Raw genomic sequence first — 22,238 nt, 5'->3', positions numbered from 1 at the left:
CAGAGTGAATGAGACAAAAGGGAGAGAGGGAGGTGGACAACACCACAGAGACGGGGATTGGGATCTTAAAGCCAAAGGTTGGGATTATTCTCTAAAAGACGTTCAATATTTGTTGTGGAAATTGTCTTTACTTTGCAAAAAGCAACGCAAAAAAACAAGGAAATCTTTTGTTTGTGCACCACCGAGTATGAACAATAGACACATGTTGTTGTTCGCACTGATCATTTTGGGGCAGCGGATCGGAGCGAGTGTTGCTGACGTGGCAACTTTATTGCTGAATTTAGCAACTTTTGGATATAAAGCAGCTTCCTGCGCTCATTGGAAATGAATCAGAAACACTGGAGTTGTTTTCTTTGTGGTCGGATCATTATTTAAATCTGACATTTTATATATTTTTTTATTTTATTTGCACAATTCAAACAGTAAAAACCCCAACAGAGACAAATTAATATCACAGAACAGGAAGAGACACAAAGCTATCTGGGCTTATTTAAAGCCTCCACCTAAATAATATATCACAATTTTACAAAAGTACAAACATAAAATGAAAAATGCATAAGATAGACATGCAAATGTGACATGATTGCAAATGTCTTTATTCTATCTTGTCCCTCAGTGTCTCCTTACCTTAACCTTAACCCCTGACATCTCTGATTGAAGTGTGTGTGTGTGTGTGTGTGTGTGTGTCTGTGTGTGTGTGACGTACACACCTCTCCTTCAGGATGAACAAGGCTCCCAGCTGGATGAGCACGGTGGAGGCAAAAACTGCCAAAACCTCCAGTCTCTCGAACCTGGAGAGAGATGAGGATAAAAGATGGAGGTGAATACGTCGTCATGCATTCAGATACTTTCCCCCGACACTCAGTCTGCTCGTTCAAAGACCTCCTCTCTTCTTCTGCTGTGGCTATTTGGATCGTGGACCATGCATACACTACTCATGTACCATGCATACACTACTCATGGACCATGCATATACTACTCATGTACCATGCATACACTACTCGTTCTATGAGTAGTTTCTGTCACATTCATGTCACGTTGCTCCTTCTGGTCACATGACATCTGTTGCTTCTGTCCATCCTGATAGAGGGATCCTCCTCTGTTGCTTAAACACGAGTATTGAAATTAATTTGGGGGTTTCTAAAGCAAAAAAAGGAAGTTGCTTTGGATAAAAGCGCCAGCTAAATGAAATGTAAGGTCTTTGGAAGATCACCTCGTCAAACATTATTCTCACATTATTTAATTTAAAGAGATTAAACACGCAACTTTGATCTGAATTTAAACTAAATAAATCTTGTTGACAAAAGAATAAAAGTATTATTACCATCTCACTATTGCATGTTATGTCTTAAACTGCACTGTAACTTTTATTCATTTTCTTTTTTCTTGACATTTTTAATGTTTTCTTAACTGTTTCGCTTTTAATGGTTTTATGTGAATCGCCCTGTTGTTGAAACGTGCTCTACACATAAACTTGTCTTACCACAAATTACAATATTGTGAATTAACTTCTATTGCCACAAATGAACCTGCAAAACTCAAATACTACAATAATAAAGAAATTCTGATTCATAGAAGTCCATTCGGAGTCAATTCTGCATTATGAATTAAGAGAGGCCATTGTGACTGGATCAAATGTTTACAAGGAATCATTGTAATGAAATGAACTTATAGTAATAACAATAATGTAGTATGTAAATTATGAGACTGAAGGCATGAAGAAAACACGAGCAGAACGCAAGTAACGGTGCAGATCCGCGGTTGCAACTGTCGCCGACCTCCTGACCGGGTCGCGGGGTCAATCCGGTCACAGTCTGTACAGGATGAGCAGCTTTGTCTCGGTGAGGGGTCCGCTGGGCTTAAGGGGGTTAAATCTGAGGCGGGCCGGTCAGCGATCTGATGGCCGGGCCACAGAGACGCAGAACAACACCGCCGAGCGGAGAGCTTTCTGTCTGCGGCGCAGCGAGGACATCGTGTCACTGTGCAGGCCAGGGCTTATGAATGCATCAAGCAGCACGACATCAAGATGGTGCGGCTGCAGCTAGAGCCGGATTTAAGGTGTTTTACGACTGCAGTTTCAGTTTAGCTTCTGGATTTGAGCCTGACAACAGGTCCCCCATTCAAACTGGGGCTTTTGCAATCAAATGGACACAGTAGCATCTTTGCTTAATCGACAAGGTGCGACGTTTTGAGGCCTTTTAGACAAAATTTAATATGTGAAAAGTCTACTTTCTGATAGGTGAGCTACACAGAGAGCTCTGTGCACCGAGGATTTCCCTCCATGCAACTTTTAAAAGGTGAAGTTGCTCTTTACAACAAAATAAACGGCTTCTCCGATCAGAAGCTAGGCTTTCTTTGTAAGTCAATGAGCCAATGAAGGACACCTACAGGTTAATAGGTTGCCTATGTTTACAGGGGCTGCAGGATGGACACACACACACACACACACAACCCCCATACACACTCCCTCCCGACGACGAACACTCGAAGCACACACACGCGGGTTGGCCTGATCGCCTCCATGCTGCCGGGTCAAGAGGTCACGCTTTACATTGTCAAAGCTTGTGGTTAATCTAAACGGGCGCCATGTAGAATAATCTGCCGTCTGCTGGATGATGACTCGTCATCCCCCAAATATTGTGAATACAGCGCAACGGTTCAGAGCGTTAAATAAACTGTAATAATGATGCTTTTTGTTGTCATTTCGTCACAATGCTGGTCAGGATGTACTCAGGATCGGTTTTATTTAACTACAGACGTGGTAAAGTAATCAATTTATTGCTTCACATTCATTAATCAAAGGGACACGTAACGAGGTCACTACGTCTGCTCAACGATTGAGAAGAAATCCAGGAAATAAAAGTGTGTTTTTAAGCCCTTGATGATGCTGATGGTCGGGACGTTCGGGGGAAACAAAAAGCATCAAAAGCTGATTGATAAAAAAAAAAAAAAAAAAGTTTGTCTTTAATTGTTTCGCTTCTCTGAAACGAAAGCTATGGAAGACCTTTTTCCTCACAAAAAACTAAAAAGTCATAATTATTACACACCAAAACAAAGTATGACAAAAAAAAAAAAAAATCTCATAATTTCGACTTTCTTTTTTATGTTGTGATAATAACTTTTTGTCTTCTTTTAGTTGTCATAATTATGATTTTTTTATTTTGGTCATAATTATGTTTTTTTTGTCATAATTATAGTTTTTTGTGTGTCATAATTATGATTTAATTTTTTTGTTGTCATAATTATGACTCCTTTCTTTTTTGTGGCGTAAATGAGCTTCCATACATCACAGATGCTGCTAAAGTCCTAATATTCCGGTCTGGAGGACTTCATGCTCAGACGTGTGAAATTACATTTACCTTTATTTTACCAGCTCTGTCTCGTTACCCACAAACACTTCTCTGAACATGTGAACGTGTTCTTGCATGCTTAAATAAATCCACAGTCGGTGCACAGCTCGTTAGATCATTTCTTCGTAATGCAAGTATGAATACAATATTTTCTTACAAAAACCACAGCTTGCGTCGCTGAACCTCACAACAGAAAAACACGTTGAGGCGACGTCGTTTAAAACTACAGAAGTCCTACTTTGTTGAGACGGAGTGCGACGCCGCTGTTGGCTAAACAGGGCAATCTGCTGCTGAGCCATTGTTCTCTTACAGGCAGCCCATTACACACACACACACGCACACACACACACACACACACACAAATAAAGACACGCTCAAATAAAGACACGCTCAGATATAAGCTCAAGCCCACACAGACACAAACAAACAGCGGTATTATGAGAGTCAAATGAAGCCGAAAAGCAGATTTCCACTTGATCACCACTCCTCCACACGTAAAGGTCAAAGGTCACCTGCAAATACACGGTGTGGCCAATTCACTGACACACACACGCACGCACAACAAAAAAAACGTTCGGCTGAGCCAGACAACAGTAACTGAAGCTTTTCTGTCGACGCTACATCTGTGTTTACTGTGTGTGTGGTTGTGTGTGTGTGTGTGTGTTGGGGGTGGGGAGGTTATGTGACAGCAGTGTATGAGAACACAAACAAACACAGATGGAGCTTCGACTGAACACCTAACAATATAGATAAACACGGTACGACAGAGAGATGATTATGGGTTAACTCACCCAAACGAGTAGACCTGACTGGGCTTCTTCATGGTCACCCAAGAGCTGAGGAGACAAGTGATCAGGCTGCAGAGGGAGGAGACGAGAGGGTGAGGATGCAGAGACCAATGTCAGACAATGAGAAGAGGAACAACAGAGGGGGTCAGGTAAAGTTCACCTCGTGTAATTTATGTTTTATTCATTCTAATCTGAGAATTAATTTTTCATGAGTGGAAGTTCTCCATCAAAACGGCTGAGCAGACAAAGAGAGGATTTAAAAATGATGATGCATGTATGGCGATCATTTTCATAACAAAAAGACAAATCTATTTGATATCATGTTAGATTTTATTTTATGTTATTTAAACCTTTATTTAACCAGGAAAATCCCATTGAGATTAAAAATCTCTTTTTAGAGCGAGAACTGGCCAAGACAGGCAGAAAAATTAAAACAGTAAATTTAAGAAACATTTACATTTTAGGGAACCTGCCTCTATTTCTTTTATTCTCTATTTAGATCCAAAGAACCAAAAAAAAAAGCATTTTTGGGACGATTAAATTCAGGTTTTTGTTAAACTGACATATAAAAATGTAAAAGACGTTGTGCACAAAGCTCCTGTTTCAGGTGACGCAGAACATGCTCACCTGAAGAGGTCGAAGATGGTGAGGTACGTGTAGGCGGTGAGCGCTGCAAGGACAGAACAGAAGCACAAAGAACATTCAAAGTCAAATTTAAGGCCATTTACAACACGGTGGACGTTACGAAGTGAGATCCATATTTGATCTGCAAATTCGTAATGTTGATGCTGTGCCACGATTTCACTGGAAACTGTTTTAGTTTTTTATCTGCAGGTTCGTTGTTTGACGCGTAGGAGTTGCACACTGGAGGAAAACAAGTTCAACATGACAGTAAACTTGAACAGGCAGAAAATAATGTTTCCCAACAAACAAACAAAAATCGATAAAGCATCGTATCGCGATATTGTTTGCATGGCGATATTGTATCGAAACATTGAAGCTGAGTATCGATCTTGTATTTATTTAAGTTTTCCTTTGGGGACAATTTGCAGTTGGAAAAAGGTAATAAATCACAATATATATTGCAATATTCATTGTATCGTGATAATATCATATCGGGACTTAAGTATCGTGACAATATCGTATCGTAAGTAGGTACATCAGTGGTGGGCGAAAGAAATGAATAAAGCATAGTATTGCGATATTTTCTCCGTGGCGATAATGTATCGATACACGGAAGCCGATTATCGATCTTTTATTTAATCAATCCTAAACTTTTTTTGTCCTAGAATAATACAAATCAATACATTTTTTTGTTGACAAAGTTTTCCTTTGGGGGACAATTTGCGGTTGAAAAAAAAGGTAATAAATCGCAATATATATATCACAATACTCAATGTATTGTGATGATATCGTATCGGGACGTAAGTATTGTGACAATATCGTGTCGGAAGCCGAGTATCAATCTTTTATTAAATTAATTCTAAACTTTTTGTTGGTCTTAGAATAATGAAGTTTTCCTTCGGGGGACAATTTGCGGGTGCAGAAAAAAGGTAATAAATCGCAATATATCGCGATACTCAATGTATCGTGATAATATCGTGACAATATCGTATCGTGGTGGGTGGTTCCCACCCCTAAAAGTCACCGTCCTCGCTCTCCACAAAACGACAGCGGACAAAAGAACCGTCGAGTCTTCAAGAAATACAACACTTATTGATTTATTGTGGGCCTTCGCGGCTATGGCATCACCTTTTTTCTCGGCGTGATTATGATGTATAATGTGGTGGGGGAAGATGTGTTTTCTCAGATTTCTATAAAACAAACAAGGTGAGACAGTCAGCAGGTACTCGACTATCGGTAAGTGGCCATGCAGCGTAGAGAGCCGGGCTTTCGCTCACCTGGATAGCGGCCATTCAGCCAATTAGAAAACAGGTAAGCTGGGTCAGTTAGCAAAGTCAGTTAATTAGCCAGTGAGCCAAAAAGCCAATAAACTAATGAGTCAGTTAACCAACCAGCCAGCAGACACAGAGAGATGCAGCGGCGTCCTGTCTGTCTGTCTTAATGCCCGTCGACCAGCTTTCTGTAATCAGGTTCTGCTGTGTCGGGGTGGGGGAGGGGGAGGGATTAGAGCGGCTTTGTGCGGAGAGGAACATTTTGTTTCCCCACCACCGGTGTCCATGTTGGCCAACCTGACACCGTGTAATCCTGACAGAGAGGCCGGCGGCGAAGGCCCGGAGAGAGGGAGGGAGGGCGAGAGAGAGAGAGAGAGAGAGAGACGGGCAGCCGGGCTGAGGAGGAGAGACACAGGGACGGGAAGAGGGGGATGGACTGAGGGATGGACGCAGTGAGACGGCCGGAGAGAGAGTTTAGAAGACAGACAGGGTGAAGGACGTTTATACAGAGAGACAGGGAGAGGGCGAGGGAATGAGTGAGAGACAACGCCCCAACACTGGTGGTCAAAGAGGACGAGATCGTAGGAAAAGTACTCCTTTACAAGAAAGACGTGTCAAAAATCAACCCCTAAAAATACTCCACTCTATCAGATAGATGTGGATTTTGGAGACTTTAATGAAAATGTTATCAAGCATGTCTTTTGTGGAAAGAAAAAGGAGAATAACTTGACTGTAAAGTGAAAATAATGAAGAAAACTAGACGACTGTATTGGGATGTATTGTTATAACTTGTATTGTTATAACTTGTATTGTTATAACTTGTATTGTTATAACTTGGGCGATCATGTGACGCGGTGGAAAAGTAGAGAGTCTTATGTTTAGCGTGCAGGTTAAGCTTTTGGAAAACCGTGAGCGCAAATCTTCCCGCGGCCATTTTAAGTCCCAGCATGCCCCATTCAGACAATCTTTTGGCATAAAATACGTCGTTTTTTTCCATTTTTTTAACCAAACAACACAGTTTTTGGACTGAAACTCCTTCCTAACAGACCAAGACTTTGTTTTATTGTGATTTTTGTTGCAGATTCTGATTCTTTAGGTCCTAATCTTTCCAAAAAGGTGTCTTATTGACGCTCCGGGAGGCTTTTTTGGGGAATCTTGATCATATCTCGCTGGATGTTCATAGTTAGGATCAAAATATCTTTTAAAAGTGTTTTATTTTGCAGATATACATTTTTTTCCCAAGACTTTGCTGAAAAAATACATACAATAAACACAATGATTGGAATTAATTTGGGGTTCTTAAACGACTCAAACACATTGAAAAAAGAGGTTTGGAGCCAAAATTGCTTCCAGAGTTTTTGACGGGTTAATTGAACCGCTTATTGGTAATTATAACTTTCATTTTGTTCAATGTCGAAAGCTTTTAATAGTTTGAAGTCCTTTTTGTCCTGTGGTTCCTCTGACAGCTCGTCTGCCCGCAGGAATCGATGAGGTCTGATGTCGTCGTGTTGTGTTGGATTAAAAAGCAGCCGACAATAAAAGCAATAATAATACAAACGCTGACATCACAGTGACCCTGAAACGGGCCGGAGCCAAATCAATAAGCGGGCTGAAATTTCCCCTTCGCTGTGCTCGGATAAGCTTACATGCACTCACACACACACACACAGACACACACACACAGAACCCGATTCAATTCCTTTCTAAAAGTCTCCTGCTTACAAACACTGACACCCAGAGGACGTGTGGATGTGATACCGGAGCAACAAACAGAGCGGCGACATTATTCCTGTCCGTCACACACAAACACACTTCAGAATAAATCGGAGAATACGATCGTACTTGAAACACAACCACGCAAACACACACACACACACGTGTACAGATCTTAACACAGAGACATTAAGAGACACACACACTTGAGCACAATGCCCCGAACAGACTGAACGACTGATTTAAAACTTTGTTGTATTTTTTGTATTTTCAGAATTGATCGATAGAGTAGAAGTACAATCCTGACGCCTAAATTAATGCTACACTTCCCATCTGTTACTGTTCATGCCCTTTTCAAACCATTGCAAACGAAAGAAAACAAGAGAAGGAAGGAAGGAAGGAAGGAAGGCTCAAGGATTTAGAAAGCTAGGAGGAAGAAGGGAAGGGAGCAAGCGAGCGCTGGATAGACGGATAGACAGATGAGAGAGGAGAAATACGAGCAGAAGGATGAATATTTAATGCCGTCTGCAGAGAACACACACACACACACACACACACACACACACACACACACACACACACTAAAATCAAATAATTCATATGGGCACTTCATTTATTACAGTTTATAAAGAATGAAAGAGTGAAGAAGAGGAGGAATTCATGAAGAGGAAGAGGAGAAATGAGAGTGAAGAGGAAGAGGTATGAGAGTGAAGAAGAGGAGGAATGAGAGTGAAGAAGAGGAGGAATGAGAGTGAAGAAGAGGAGGAATGAGAGTGAAGAAGAGGAATGAGAGTGAAGAAGAAGAAGAGGAATGAGAGTGAAGAAGAAGAGGAATGAGAGTGAAAAGGAGGAATGAGAGTGAAGAAGAGGAGGAATGAGAGTGAAGAAGAAGAGGAATGAGAGTGAAGAAGAAGAGGAATGAGAGTGAAGAGGAGGAATGAGACGGGTCTTGAGTGTATTGTGTGTGTTGTTGTATTGAATACATAAAGTACATTAACTTGAAGTACTCTGCTTGAGTACAGATATGAGGTACTTTTCTTTTGATGCCACTTTATGTGTTTTGACTAAAATGATTCTGAAACCTTCAGATTATTTTACAGATTAAGATTTCTCAAGTACGGCTGAAATACTTTGATTAATCAATGATGTGATTGATTATTTAAATGCAACAGTAAGTAATGCTCCTTTCATTAATGTGTGACTAATACACTGACTGGAGGAGACACACACACACACACACACACACACACACACACACACACACACACACACACACACACACACTGGATGTGCCAACCACAGAGAATAGCACCTCAGTGTCACTGGTTCCGGTAAACAGTAAAGTGAGACCCAGAACACACACACACACACACACACACACACACACACACACACACACACACACACACACACACACACACACACACACACACACACAGTGTCAGGTCAGCTGCAGATGTAAACTAAAAGCTTCTATCGAACGCCTCAACTGCTGCGGTGAGGAGGCTCTCCAGGGAGGAATGAGAGGGTGAGGAGGAGGAATGAGAGGGTGAGGAGGAGGAATGAGAGAGTGAAGAGGAGGAGGAATGAGAGAGTGAAGAGGAGGAGGAATGAGAGAGTGAAGAGGAGGAGGAATGAGAGGGTGAAGAGGAAGAAGAATGAGAGGGTGAAGAGGAAGAAGAATGAGAGAGTGAAGAGGAGGAGGAATGAGAGGGTGAAGAGGAAGAAGAATGAGAGAGTGAAGAGGAGGAGGAATGAGAGTGAGGAGAAGGAATGAGAGGGTGAAGAGGAATGAGAGGGTAAGGAGGAGGAATGAGGGTGAAGAGGAGGAGGAATGAGAGAGTGAAGAGGAAGAAGAATGCAAGAGTGAGAAGGAATGAAAGAGTGAAGAGGAAGAAGAATGAGAGAGTGAGGGGGAATGCGAGAGTGAAGAGGAAGAAGAATGAGAGAGTGAAGAAGAGGAGGAATGAGGGAGTGAAGAGGAGGAAAGAGAGAGTGAAGAAGAGGAATGAGAGAGTGAAGAGAAGGAATGAGAGAGTGAAGAGAAGGAATGAGAGAGTGAAGAGGAGGAATGAGAGAGTGAAGAAGAGGAGGAATGAGGGAGTGAAGAGGAGGAATGAGAGAGTGAAGAAGAGGAATGAGAGAGTGAAGAGAAGGAATGAGCAAGTGAAGAGGAGGAATGAGAGAGTGAAGAAGAGGAATGAGAGAGTGAAGAGGAGGAATGAGAGAGTGAAGAGGAGGAACAGATGGACCAGCAAGAGAAGAATGGAACGAGGAGAAGGAGACAGGAGGGAGAGGTGAGAGAGAAAGAAGAGGAGGAACAGATGAGCGAGTGACAGGAGGAGGAAGGAGGCCGACGCTGCTGACCACCGGGGGAGCAACACGAGCTGCACCCGAGGGTGCTCCCTCCTGCAGATGACCACATCGAGCAGATCAGACACTGAGCTGCTCCTCAGGGAGACGTCACAGCTATCGACATGTTCACATGAAGATCAAGACAAGAAGTATCTCTGTGATCAAGCAACCACACACACACACACACACACACACGCACACACACACACACACACACACACACACACACACACACACAAAAATATCATAATTACGGCCAAAAAAAAGTATGACAACATTTTTTTAGAAAGTATAACAAAAAAAGTAAAAAAAAAAAAAAAAAAGTCATGACAAAAAAATCATAGTCATACAAAAAAAGTTTTTTTAAAGAAAGTATGACAAAAAATGTAAAAAAAAAAAAAAAATTTAAAGTCATTACAAAAAAAAAAAGTTTAAAAAAAAGTAATGACAAAAAAAAAGTTTTAAAAAAAGGCGACAAAAAAAATTTGTCATACAAAAAAGTTTGACGAAAAAAATATGACAAAAAAATTACAACAAAAAAAGTCGACGGAAAAAAAATCTGAATTATGACCAAAAAAAAAAGTTTAAATTATGAGATTAAAAATCATAATTTGTCATAACTATGATTTTTTTTTTGTGGACTTTTTTTTGTCATATTTTTATTTTGTCTAACTTTTTTTTTGGGCCACATTCATGATTTTTCTTTGCGGCGCAGATGGACTTCCATACAAGTTGACCTATGACGTGAATCACAAACCTCTCATCTTATTAAGTGGGAGAACTTTCACAGTTGGTGGCTGATTAAATAATGTTTTGCCCCACTGTATGTACGATGAAGCATGCGTCATAAACAAGCTTGTCTACAAATGGTTAACACACGCACACACACACACACACACACACACACACACACACACACACACACACACAGACAGCTTGTCATCCAAACAAACGACGAGACGAGCAACTTCTGTCGATATGAAACCGGACCGAAGTCAAATGGATCCTCGGGTCTCCACGTGGGAGTTGAGAGGCAGCTGGCAGTGATACGTTAAACCAAAGCGCACCGCTAACCCCCCCCCCCTCCCCTCATGCCCCTGTGCCCTGACCCTGTTACCCCCCCTCCCCCTCCAATCAATGTAACATCATCTGTTACGACTAAACTGCCATAAGGAAACTAAGCGCTGGTATGTTCAGCTCCTTCCTGCATTTTTACAATCCTAACAGGCCAGAATATCCTCAGATTAATGAGAATATTTGGGCTGGGAATCACCTGAGGTCCCAGGATACGATATTGTCACGATACTCGAGTCCCGATGCGATATTATCACGATACATTGAGTATTGCGATATATATTGAGATTTATTACCTTTTTTTTTAAACACAAATTGTCCGCAAAGGAAAACTTTTTTGTCAACTAAAAAAAAAGTGATTTTCATTATTCTAGGACCAAAAAAACTTTACAATTGATTAAATAAAAGATTGATACTTGGCTTCCGACAATCTTTTGGCATAAAATATGTCATATTTCTATTTTAAGTCCCAGCATGCCCCATTCAGACAATCTTTTGGCATAAAACACTTTTTTTTTTTCATTTTTGAACCAAACGACACAGTTTTTTGACTGAAACTCCTTCCTAACAGACCAAGACTTTGTTTTATTGTGATTTTTGTTGCAGATTCTGATTCTTTAGGTCCTAATCTTTCCAAAAAGGTGTCTTATTGACGCTCCAGGAGGCTTTTTGGGGGGAATCTGGCTCATATCACGTTGGATGTTCATAGTTATGATCACAATATCTTTTAAAATGTTTTTTTTTGCCGATATACATTTTTTCCCAAGACTTTGCTGAACAAATACATACAATAAACACAAGTATTGGAATTAATTTGGGGTTCCTACTACGACTCAAACACAAGGAAAAAGAGGTCAAGACACTATATATGGTGAATAAAAGCCCAAGATGATATACTCAATAAAAAGTTGTTTCACGACATGTATTACTTAACAAGCCAAACGTCAAACATTTGCTTGCTCTAGTTCCTTTAATGTGAGGATTAGCTTTTATAGATATATGTGTGTGTGTGTTTTGAACTGTTGACTGGACACTACAAGATGTCTTGACCCTTCTAGATTAAAAACAACACTCGCTTTGCGGCGCGTCGTCCTTTAAAAAAAGATCCCACGGGAGCAGATCCACAGACATCATCGGCGTGTTTATGTCATCGAGACAAACCGAGAGGAAAAAAGCAGATGTGGTGGCTGTATGAAGAGAAGCGAGGAGCTGATCTCACTCACACAGACACACACACACAGACAGACACACACACACACACAGACAGGGTTACTGTGAGTGTGTGTTGGCTGTACTCGAGGCCCCCTGGGACGAACTGCTTCACCAGCTGTGTTCTGACACACAGGAACACTGAGGGCCTGGGGACAACACACACACACACACACACAGACACACACCCCTCAGTTCTCACATGCACATTCAACCGTCTCTGGATGAGAAACAAACAAACAAACTAATGGATATGCACACAAACACAGCGCAAACAAAATTGTTTTATCGTTTGACCTCCACGCTTTCGTGTATTCTCCTCTGGTGACGGACGCACAACGACGTGCCGAATCCGTGTCGGAAATATGACATTTGCCGGTTATTTAAAAAATATAAAAGTGTTAAGTATAGTTTGGTGTTTATCTAAATGAGGAGGACTAAAGCAGGAGGAGGAGGAGGAGGAGGAAGAGGTGTGTTTAGTCGTCTGTGGAACAGACACTTGACCTGGTTTCTCAACGCTGCTGTGGGCCGAAAAACAGCTGGAGACACACACACACACACCCCCACACAGAAATAAACATTATACACTAGACAGCTGTGAAATAATACAACACTATCATGTATACGGACTTCCAATAGAATATCGTGAATGGAGGAGAAAAAAATGACAAAATGTATTTGTATTTATTTTTCTGCTGATATACTTTCAACAACTCCATCTCACACAAGGGCCATATCTGTGATGAGGGGCCACAAGTTAACATTTAATTGCATCCACGTTGCCCTCACACTCGTATTCATGTCCCTCCCGCTGAAGACGGCAGGAAAAGATGCCTTTTAATAAGCTTTCACAGATCGGTACCAGAGGTTCTGTGTTGTCTGAATCAGTCAAAAGCACACAGTGCAAACGGACGACAGAGACTTAAAACGAAGCGAAATTCAAAATTGTACATACACAAAAACACACACACACACACGCGCGGCAGTGGAGGTGGAAGACAGTCTGTCCATCCGTCAGCTGGGAGGAGAAGAGGCGACAAGAAGGTGGGATCAGGGGAACGAGTGATGGGAGACTGACAGAGGTGAGAGACAGGAGAGAGAGAGTGAGTGGGTGAGTTTAGGTGAAAGGCAGAGCGTAGGTAGAGGTGTGTGTGTGTGTGTGTGTGTGTGTGTGTGTGTGTGTGTGTGTCAGACCCATGTCTTTCCCTTTCTCTCTCTAAGTGACACAAAGGAGTGGGCTGTCTGTGATTGTTGGGAGTGAGAGAGAAAACAAGGAAACAGACAGACTATTGGACAGACACACCGATGCCTAAACTGCTGCGTGTGTGTGTGTGTGTGTTTTTGTGTGTGTGTGTTTGGTCCGGTGAGACAAAAAGCTGATGTCTTTGCTTTGTAAGACTGAAAGCTGATCCAGTTGTCCAATGCACAATTTGATACGACGACAGACACACACACACACACACACACACACACACACACACACTTCTGTAGAATCATCATCGGCTTATGTTTCAGCAACAGTGCAACAAAGACTCTGCTTAAACAGCACTTAAACACACACACACACACACGGATACACAACCCAACCTGTATGTACACAAACATACAGCAGCTGGTTGTCATCACGGAGTGAATTAAAGCAGGGTAGGTTTTAAAAAAGTAGATTCACGTGCAGGAAAGCGTCAGGTGAGTTGAGGGGAAAAGACGCCCCTGTGAGCCATTACGTCATCGTTTAGCTAAAGGCCGGTATAGCGAGAGGAACGTGCAGCAAACCAGCAGCGTCACGGCTTTGCAAGGCGATAGTATGCCGGTTGCTTTTGAAGCGGACTCTGCTGCCCCCGAGTGGCAGATATTCTGCCTTCACGTCTTCTTCCCGTTCAAAGTGGGGCAAACTTAGCGAAGCTCAGCGAGTGACTCGCGTTAATTCTACTGTAAGACACAATACTGCTCGCTTGTGATCTTTTCCCCCTGAGAGTGAACACGAGAAGACGCGTCTGCGGCGCGTCCCCTCTCGCGGGCAGCGGGCTGGAAAACATTCATACGCACGCCCTGGTCCCACGTTCTCTTAGCTAACGTGTAAACACACACAGACACACACAGGAAATGAGATCAGGAACAGCGGGCCTGGATAAGTTGCCCTCTGACTCTCGCTTTCTGCAGCTTCCCAGGTCGACGAAGGGTTAACCGCCTCAGTGCACCAGCAAGGCACGGTGCGTATACCGCCGTGTGTGCGTATGTGTGTGTGTGTGTGTGCATTTAGACGTCTGTTAAGCCGTTAGTCATGAGCTAATGGGGCCAGAGCAGTGTGTGTGTACATACAGTATATATATGTGTGTTTTCATGCATGTAATTTTACAGCAGAGTACAGGCACGTACAGCCTGTACATGTGACGCTGTGAACATGGGATTAGACGTGTGTGTGTGTGCATGTGTGTGTGTGACAACCTTCCATGTACGTTACGGTTCATTTCAAGTGACCGTGGGGAGGCTCTGGAGGCGTCGGACGTCACAGAGACGCACGAGCGCGGCGCTCGAACCGTCGGCGTGTGAGATCAGGCGGCTCGAGGGCGAACGAGAATAACGAGTCCGGTTTTTGTCGAGAAACCAGCAGAGCAGACGGGTCCGTCATCCCATCTCGCGAGGAGCCTAAACCTGTCACACACACGCGCGTTTTTAAAAACGGCGAACAGGACATTAACATTTGAAATTGTCGGCTTTGGCCTTTTTTTAAAAATCTTTTTTAGTTCGGCTAGTGAAAACTAGACCGTCACATTGATACAGGAATCGAACGAAAATCAAATTCGGTCCCCGCTCGCTGAATTATTAATGCGTCCAGGTGACGGTTTGACCTCCAGCGGCGCGTCACTCGACCTGTCGGGCGAACGCAAAGAAAGTCTCCACCATAAAACTCCTGAACGGAGCAGATGTGTGAATGTGTGAACACCGGTGGTGCTGATCATGTGAGCGGAGGAGACTTTGAACAGGAGGGGGAATCGGACCACCGGTGTTGAGACAGGGGGGGGAGGGGCTGTCTGCTCCCACTGTTCTCATCGGTGGAGGAGGAGGGGAGGGGGGGGGGGGCGAGTATCGACGGCGGGGTCGCCTTCCCTTCGCTTGTTCGATACCTCTGTCCTCCGCTTCCTGTCTGCGCGACACCCGACGCCACCGCTGTGTGTGTGTGTGTGGCTTATGCTGCAGTATTTGCTGGTGAGCGGGGAGGGGGGGAGGAGGATAAGGTTGCGTGTTGTTCTTTTTTTTTCGTGGCAGCATTTTCCTGAGCGAAGGAATCCCCGAGAGGATTTAACGTCGGCGGCGGTCACGAGCATCGCTGACCATAAACGCTGCACACGGCATCAACTCCCGCCCTCCCTCCCTCCACCCGAGCACACAGCTGTCTCACTGCACAGCTGTCTCACTGCACAGCTGTCTCACTGCACAGCTGTATGCTGGACTCTCTCACCCACAGACAGGCAGCACTGAAATATGTGAATGTTTACAGTCAAATAAATGAATCACACCACAACTCACTTATCCAAGCCTTCACACACCTGACCCAACATTCGACAACTCCTCCCCCCTGACAAATAACTTTAACATTTTGTAGTGTGTGTGTGTGTGTGTGTGTGCTATTCTCCTGCTTTGCGCCGTATATTTGGGGGTAAAAAGGAAAAAGCATGTTGGTCCATATGACAGATGCGTTCTGTCTTGTAGCACCAGAGGGTGAAAACAGATGCTGAGCAGGACTCGCTTTCTTCAACAGGCCCGTTAAAGTGCCATATTTTGAGGGAGGTGACCCCACACACACACACACACACACACACACACACACACACACACACACACACACACACACACTTTGAAACCCCCGTGGTGAGACGACACTGCTCACACACTTCCTCAGACTGTGTGCTTAAAGCTGCAGTTCACACACACACACAAAGTTTTGGTGTGCCCGTGTTAAAGTGTGTGTGTAACTGTCGATCTGTGTTTTCTTTGTGTAGACAGGTATCTCCGCCTGTTAATGTCCGCTTCCCGAGTCTCAAAGTGGGCGGGGTTTTTTCAGCGTACATCTGTCACTGTGTGTCAGTTTGCATGTGTCTATCTGTCACTGTGTTTGTTTTATATATATATATATATTTATATATATATATATATATATGTGTGTGTGTGTTTTGTGTGTGTGTGTGTGCTCACCCATGCTGTTGGTGGAGCTGCACCACATCAGCAGACAGCCGGTACACAGCAGGTTCAGAGCCCCGAACAACAAGATCCTCCACGACTGAAAACGACAACAAGCAAACAAAATAACGGTTTAGCAACTAAAAGTAAGATAAAATAATCCTTTACTAGTCCCTCAGTGGGGAAATTACAGGATTACAGCAGCACTGCTCACGAGGAAATACAGATTAAACATCAAGTAATATAAATAAACAGTAGAACAGTAATAAAACAAAATAAAAAATGAACAGTAAGAAGAATATTAAATATACAGATGGAATAAAAAGTGTATAAAAGCACTTAAACATACTTACAAATGTGTATTAAAGTAGTTAAACATACTTAAAAATGTGTATAAAAGTACTTAAACTCGGTTCTGTCTTCTAATTCCACTCAATCAAGTAACTGGAAGAGTTGTATTGTACTAATTAGATTAAAAATGTGTATAAAAGTACCTAAAATGTGTATAAAAGTACTTAAACATACTTAAAAATGAGTATAAAAGTACTTGAACATACATAAACATAACGGATATTGAACCAGGAGATGAATTAAAGTGATCAGAGAGCTCTAGAAAGAAATAGTTTTTTAACGTATGTTCTCTTTAGAGAAGCGTACTGAAGACCCGACAACTGGAACAAAGTTCTGATAGTTGCTGATACGAATATTGATGACAAAAGGTTAATTGCAGTCAGAGTCCCGCCTCTCTCGGTTGGTGCCGAGCTCCAAAAACACCAGATCCTACACATCCCATGATGCACCTTTCGTTATATACTCGTGCACAAGCTCAAGCGCAGTACAACGTGAGCACGTGGAGCTCCTCCAGAGCCACAGACGACATCATCTACAACATTTATTCCCCTAAACGGGGTTTCCCGGCTGTCAGTCGGCATTCAAAACCTCCAAAACCCGACTGGGAGCTGCTGGAGGTTTTTTTTAGCTTCCTGCCCTGCGGTCGACCTGCCGTGCCGGGAGATTTTGGGGGGAATTCTTCGAGCGAACGAGTCACTGCGGTCTGAATCGGTGGCGTCACAGAAACAGCAGCTGAGGGGAAGGTCACGTCCAGAGAGCTGAGAGAGAGCAGCTCGGCTCATCTGGTCTGATCATGAGGAGAAAAAACACCTGAATGCTTTTATATCTATTCATCAATTGCAAGATGTTTTATTCAGGAACCTGCAGTAACAAACTGAATTACACAAACACTGGAGTGACTGAAGAGACGAGCTCTTAAAATCCTTCCATTGCTCTCGAGAGCAAATATAATAACATGCAGTTCATAATTAATTGACTTTTAAAACACAGACTGGAGATGTTTTCTATTTCACTACATAACTGGATTATGAAAATACTAATACAAAGAGGCAGTGAAGGTGAACAACGTCCAGAGATTAGCATTTTTTTGACAAACGTCGATTATTTTTTGGCAGTTTTTGGAGGAATATTGACAGCACAAGCGTCTTCCTCCAAAAGGTTTAATGAGACGGCTCATCAGGGTTGATATAGTGTTTAAGTGTCATGGACAAATGATGTGTTTTTGTGTGTGTACAATGTGGATCAGAGGCCATTCGACTCTGTTCTTACTCCAAGATGCAGATTCAGCTAAAAAATGTTCAATGAATGAAAAAAAATAATAATTTGAACCGTGAAAATTCTCCCTCAGAGCAGAAAGAGAGAGTGTGCGCTTGTGTGTGTGTGTTAGAGAGCAGGGAAATAAGAAATAGAGCAAGGGAATGAACAAGTGTGTGTGTAGCGTGTGTGTGTCCTCCTGGCCTGTCACTTCGCGTTGGAGTCATATGCCGCGCTGGGGAGCGCCGAGTGCTGTGAAATCTACAATTACTGTGGTGTGCTGTGTTATGACAGCGCCGGGGCGTCTGGTGACAGCACTAGCCAGCGACAGGGCATGGGAGACCCACAGTGTGTGTGTGTGTGTGTGCGTGTGTGTGTGTGTGTGTGTGTGCGTGCACGCGTGTACATGCGTCTGTGTGTGCAAACAGAGCGACAGCACTTGGCCCAAAACATTTCCCCAACCCCCTCGTTCACATACCCAGACGCTCAGCGCCTGGAGGAGAGGGCGGGCGCGGTTTACGCTCGCGAAAGCCCGGCGCTCTGCTGCCCCCGTCTGTCCGGCGGCGGCTGCACATATAAAGTAGCGGCGAGCCAACATATTGAGGTGACATGTGACATTGGGAGTGACAGAACCGCAGCGCTTCAGTCACCAGGTACTGTATTCAATCAACAAAAAAAGAGCTCATGCTGATGCCAGGCCCGATTACATCACTGTTGAGCGCCGCCACCGCCGCCGCAGAATCATCATCAAGCAGCGCCGAGGAAATGTGTGTCATCGTGACTCATATTGGCCTCTGAAGAAGGGACGGTGGAAAAGATGGAGAGGTCAGTTTAATCGTAACAGACAGAGTATGTGAAAGGTGGGGGGAGGAGCGGGAATCTGCAGCACGCCGTCGCATCTACGACGCGGCTCGCTTGGCGGCGGCGGCAATGCAAACACAGATGAACCTCTGTAACCCGTTGAAAACTTTTTCCCTATGTTGGAAGCCCAAATTAACTCCAATACTTGTGTTAATTGTATGTCTTTGTTCAGCAAAGTTTGGGAAAAAAAATGTATATCTGCAAAAAAATCACTTTAAAAGATATTTTGATCATAACTATGAACATCCAGCATGATGTGAGTCAGATTCCCCAAAAATGCCTCCTACAGCGGTCAATAAGACACCTTTTTGGAAAGATTAGGACCTAAAGAAGCAGAATCTGCAACAAAAATCATAATAAAACAAAGTCTTGGTCTGTTAGGAAGGAGTTTCAGTCAAAAAACTGTGTCATTCGGTTCAAAAATAGAAAAAAAATGACATATTTTATGCCAAAAGATTGTCTGAATGGGGCATGCCGGGACTTAAAATTGCCACGGGATGATTTTCGCACAGTTTTCCAAAAGGTTAAAAGGTCAGCTGAACTGATTTTACACATAAAAATGGGGACTGAAGGACGAACGGAGGTTTGTCAAGTCAAGCGGGGTCTTTGGAAGAGACAATAAGACGCCGCCGAGCTGCATCATGGGAGGTCGGTCGCATGAGAAGTCGTCCGGAGAAGAGAGAGACGCTCCTCACGGCGCGTAAAGCCGCTGTCGGACGAGCAGTTTCGGGAAGTTCAGAAAACTAACGAACGCTGACGACATCCTGATATGTTCGGCGTATATCTGGTGTGAGTAGATGCCGATGTGGACGAGGACTTTTGTTTTATTTGGCAGGAAAGGTAACAGGAGACACGAGACGAGGACGCATGTCTCGGCTTTCGCCGGTTTGAACTCTGTTTGGTTCCCTAAGCCGCGTACGACACCGTGTAATCCAATCCAAGGCTCTATGGGGAAGCAAGACCCCCCGCCAGCGTGTGGTCAAAGTGGATTATAGTACAATAACACTGACATACACACACACACACACACACACACAACGTACACACACACGTCCGCGATCCCGTTACGTTCCTCATCGTGTCTCGAGTGTTTTCTTTGTAAGTTTTACATCCCCGTGTTGTTCAGAAACCTGTTTACCTTCAACTCTGCATCTGTGCCTGTTTTGTTGGAAAACATTTTTTTTTCTTTTCATGGAATCAAATTTTTAAGAAAATAAAATCACTTGAAACCTTTGAAATGAACATGCTTTTTTTTTTGGAGTGGAAAATTAGGACAAAGTTTGTTAACCTTTCTGGAAAAACAATCCTCCCACTCCCATTTTAAGTCCCAGTATGCCCCATTCAGACAATCTTTTGGCATAAAATATGTAATTTTTACATTTTTTTCACCAAACAAAACTCCTTCCTAACAGACCAAGACTTTGTTTTATTGTGATTTTTGTTGCAGATTCTGATTCTTTAGGTCCTAATCTTTCCAAAAAGGTGTCTTATTGACGCTCCAGGAGGCTTTTTTGGGGAATCTGGCTCATATCATGGTGGATGTTCATAGTCATACGCAGGTTTTGTTCTATTTCACAACAGCGATTACTCTTATTAGAAAGTATTGTAACTGAAATGAATCCAAGATGACGACAAATGGAAATGATATTCCAAAAAGTATGAATGTTGGTCGAGATTTCTATGAAAGGGTTGATGGGTTTTATTCTCCTTCCGGCGGTTCGGCTTCTCAAATTCAAAATCGAGCTTTAAAGCAGCAAAAGATTCCTTTTCGCTTGTGATCAGTGCAAATAAAATACATAATATACAGAAATTAAAAGACAAATGTGTGAAGCTGTCAGACGCAGTGGACCAGCTGTCGACTCGAGGCCGACGGCGTTTCATTCGCTGCTGCTTTCACTGGAACACGATGACCTGCTAGAGGAGCAGGATTACTGGAGGTGTTGAGCGTGTGCGACACAGTTTACAGCACAATGGGATTATGAAGTGAGGATTTACCTCCAGACGCTAACTACCGAGTTGAAACCAGGAGGGAGGATCATGTTTGGATGGTGATAACCAGACGGATTCGGTTGGTTGATGATAAAAAATATGTTTTTTCTTAAAAAAATTTAAAAAAGGTGCAAACTCTGAGAATGGGATTAATTTGATTGACACAGAAGCTCAAGTAGACATTCATCCACTCTATATCTTTACATAGATAATAGCTGTTTGCTGCTGTATTAATGTTCTGAATGTAACAGCTCCCTCAAAGAAAACATTATAAGAATCAAACACACACACACACACACACACACACACACACACACACACACACGTACACTCACACACGTACACACACACTTACCCGTCTATCCGAGGTGACCAGTCGGAATTCTTGCTGGAGTTTTCCAAAGAAGGACTTGTGCGTCTTCCTGAATGGATGAATGGTGCCCTGTATATTAACACAAATGCATCATAAATATCACTACGAGCTCACTTTAAAGTTGACAATAGATCGTAGGACTTTAAAATAATTCTGCACAGGTGTCAGGAAATGACATGTAGATTCATTTCGGTACATTCAGGTTCATTAAGTTAGTGATGAGAGTAGGAGGCAGAAGCCTGATCTGCACCGCCACCTAGTGGCGTGTCAGTGTACAGCATGGACTTCAGCAGCACTGGGTGTTAAAGACACCTGATAACAATCTAATCTGCGGTGGCAGTTTCTCTTTACATATGAGAAGATTATCATATTAACTCAAATATTTGCACTATTTGATGGCTGATAAATGTCTGTTTAAAGTATACCCATTTCAAACTCTTTTAAAAACAGGCAAAAAACAAAACAAAGCATTAAACACAAGTTGAAAAACTGCAGAATTATTTACTTTTGTCATTTTCTCTGAAATCCATAAAGTTCCACCAGACTTTTGTCAACACATTACAATCTTGTGTCAGTGCCACGAGTCAAAGACTTAACTCGAAGCCTTAAAACCTGTTCTTAGAAGTTGTATACACACACCAGCCCAAGCTGTGGGCTATGTTCAAAAGTAATGAAAGATTTATTGCAAAGACTTTGAGTGTTAAAGAGGAGGGGAGATAAAGGATGGTGATCAACACTAAAACCCCCAAGAGACACTCACCAAGACGTATGTGTCGTGCTCGTGCTTCTTCCTGTGCAAGTGGACGTCTGTGGAAGAATGCAGACGCCAACATTTAAGAACAACACA

At 42.9% G+C, this 22,238-nt stretch overlaps 1 protein-coding gene across 1 annotated transcript in view; it reads right to left on the bottom strand.

Annotated features, from left to right (window-relative positions):
* Nucleotides 1-22,238, bottom strand: part of slc30a6 (solute carrier family 30 member 6) — a 42,518-nt gene that overhangs the window by 19,248 nt on the left and 1,032 nt on the right. Inside the window, exons 2-7 of the mRNA XM_068567891.1 lie at nucleotides 22,152-22,198; nucleotides 21,374-21,460; nucleotides 16,579-16,663; nucleotides 4,766-4,808; nucleotides 4,142-4,207; nucleotides 711-791 (exon numbers count right to left, since the gene is read on the bottom strand). Of these exons, the coding sequence (XP_068423992.1) occupies nucleotides 711-791; nucleotides 4,142-4,207; nucleotides 4,766-4,808; nucleotides 16,579-16,663; nucleotides 21,374-21,460; nucleotides 22,152-22,198 (409 nt within the window). The remainder of the gene's footprint in view (nucleotides 1-710; nucleotides 792-4,141; nucleotides 4,208-4,765; nucleotides 4,809-16,578; nucleotides 16,664-21,373; nucleotides 21,461-22,151; nucleotides 22,199-22,238) is intronic.

Source organism: Clinocottus analis, unplaced genomic scaffold, assembly GCF_023055335.1.
Source record: "Clinocottus analis isolate CAN_PGR_092001 unplaced genomic scaffold, fCliAna1.0.p SCAF_8, whole genome shotgun sequence".
Classification (NCBI taxonomy): domain Eukaryota; kingdom Metazoa; phylum Chordata; class Actinopteri; order Perciformes; family Cottidae; genus Clinocottus; species Clinocottus analis.
Note: the sequence above shows the minus strand (reverse complement) of the source record. Positions and strands in the feature narration are given on the sequence as shown.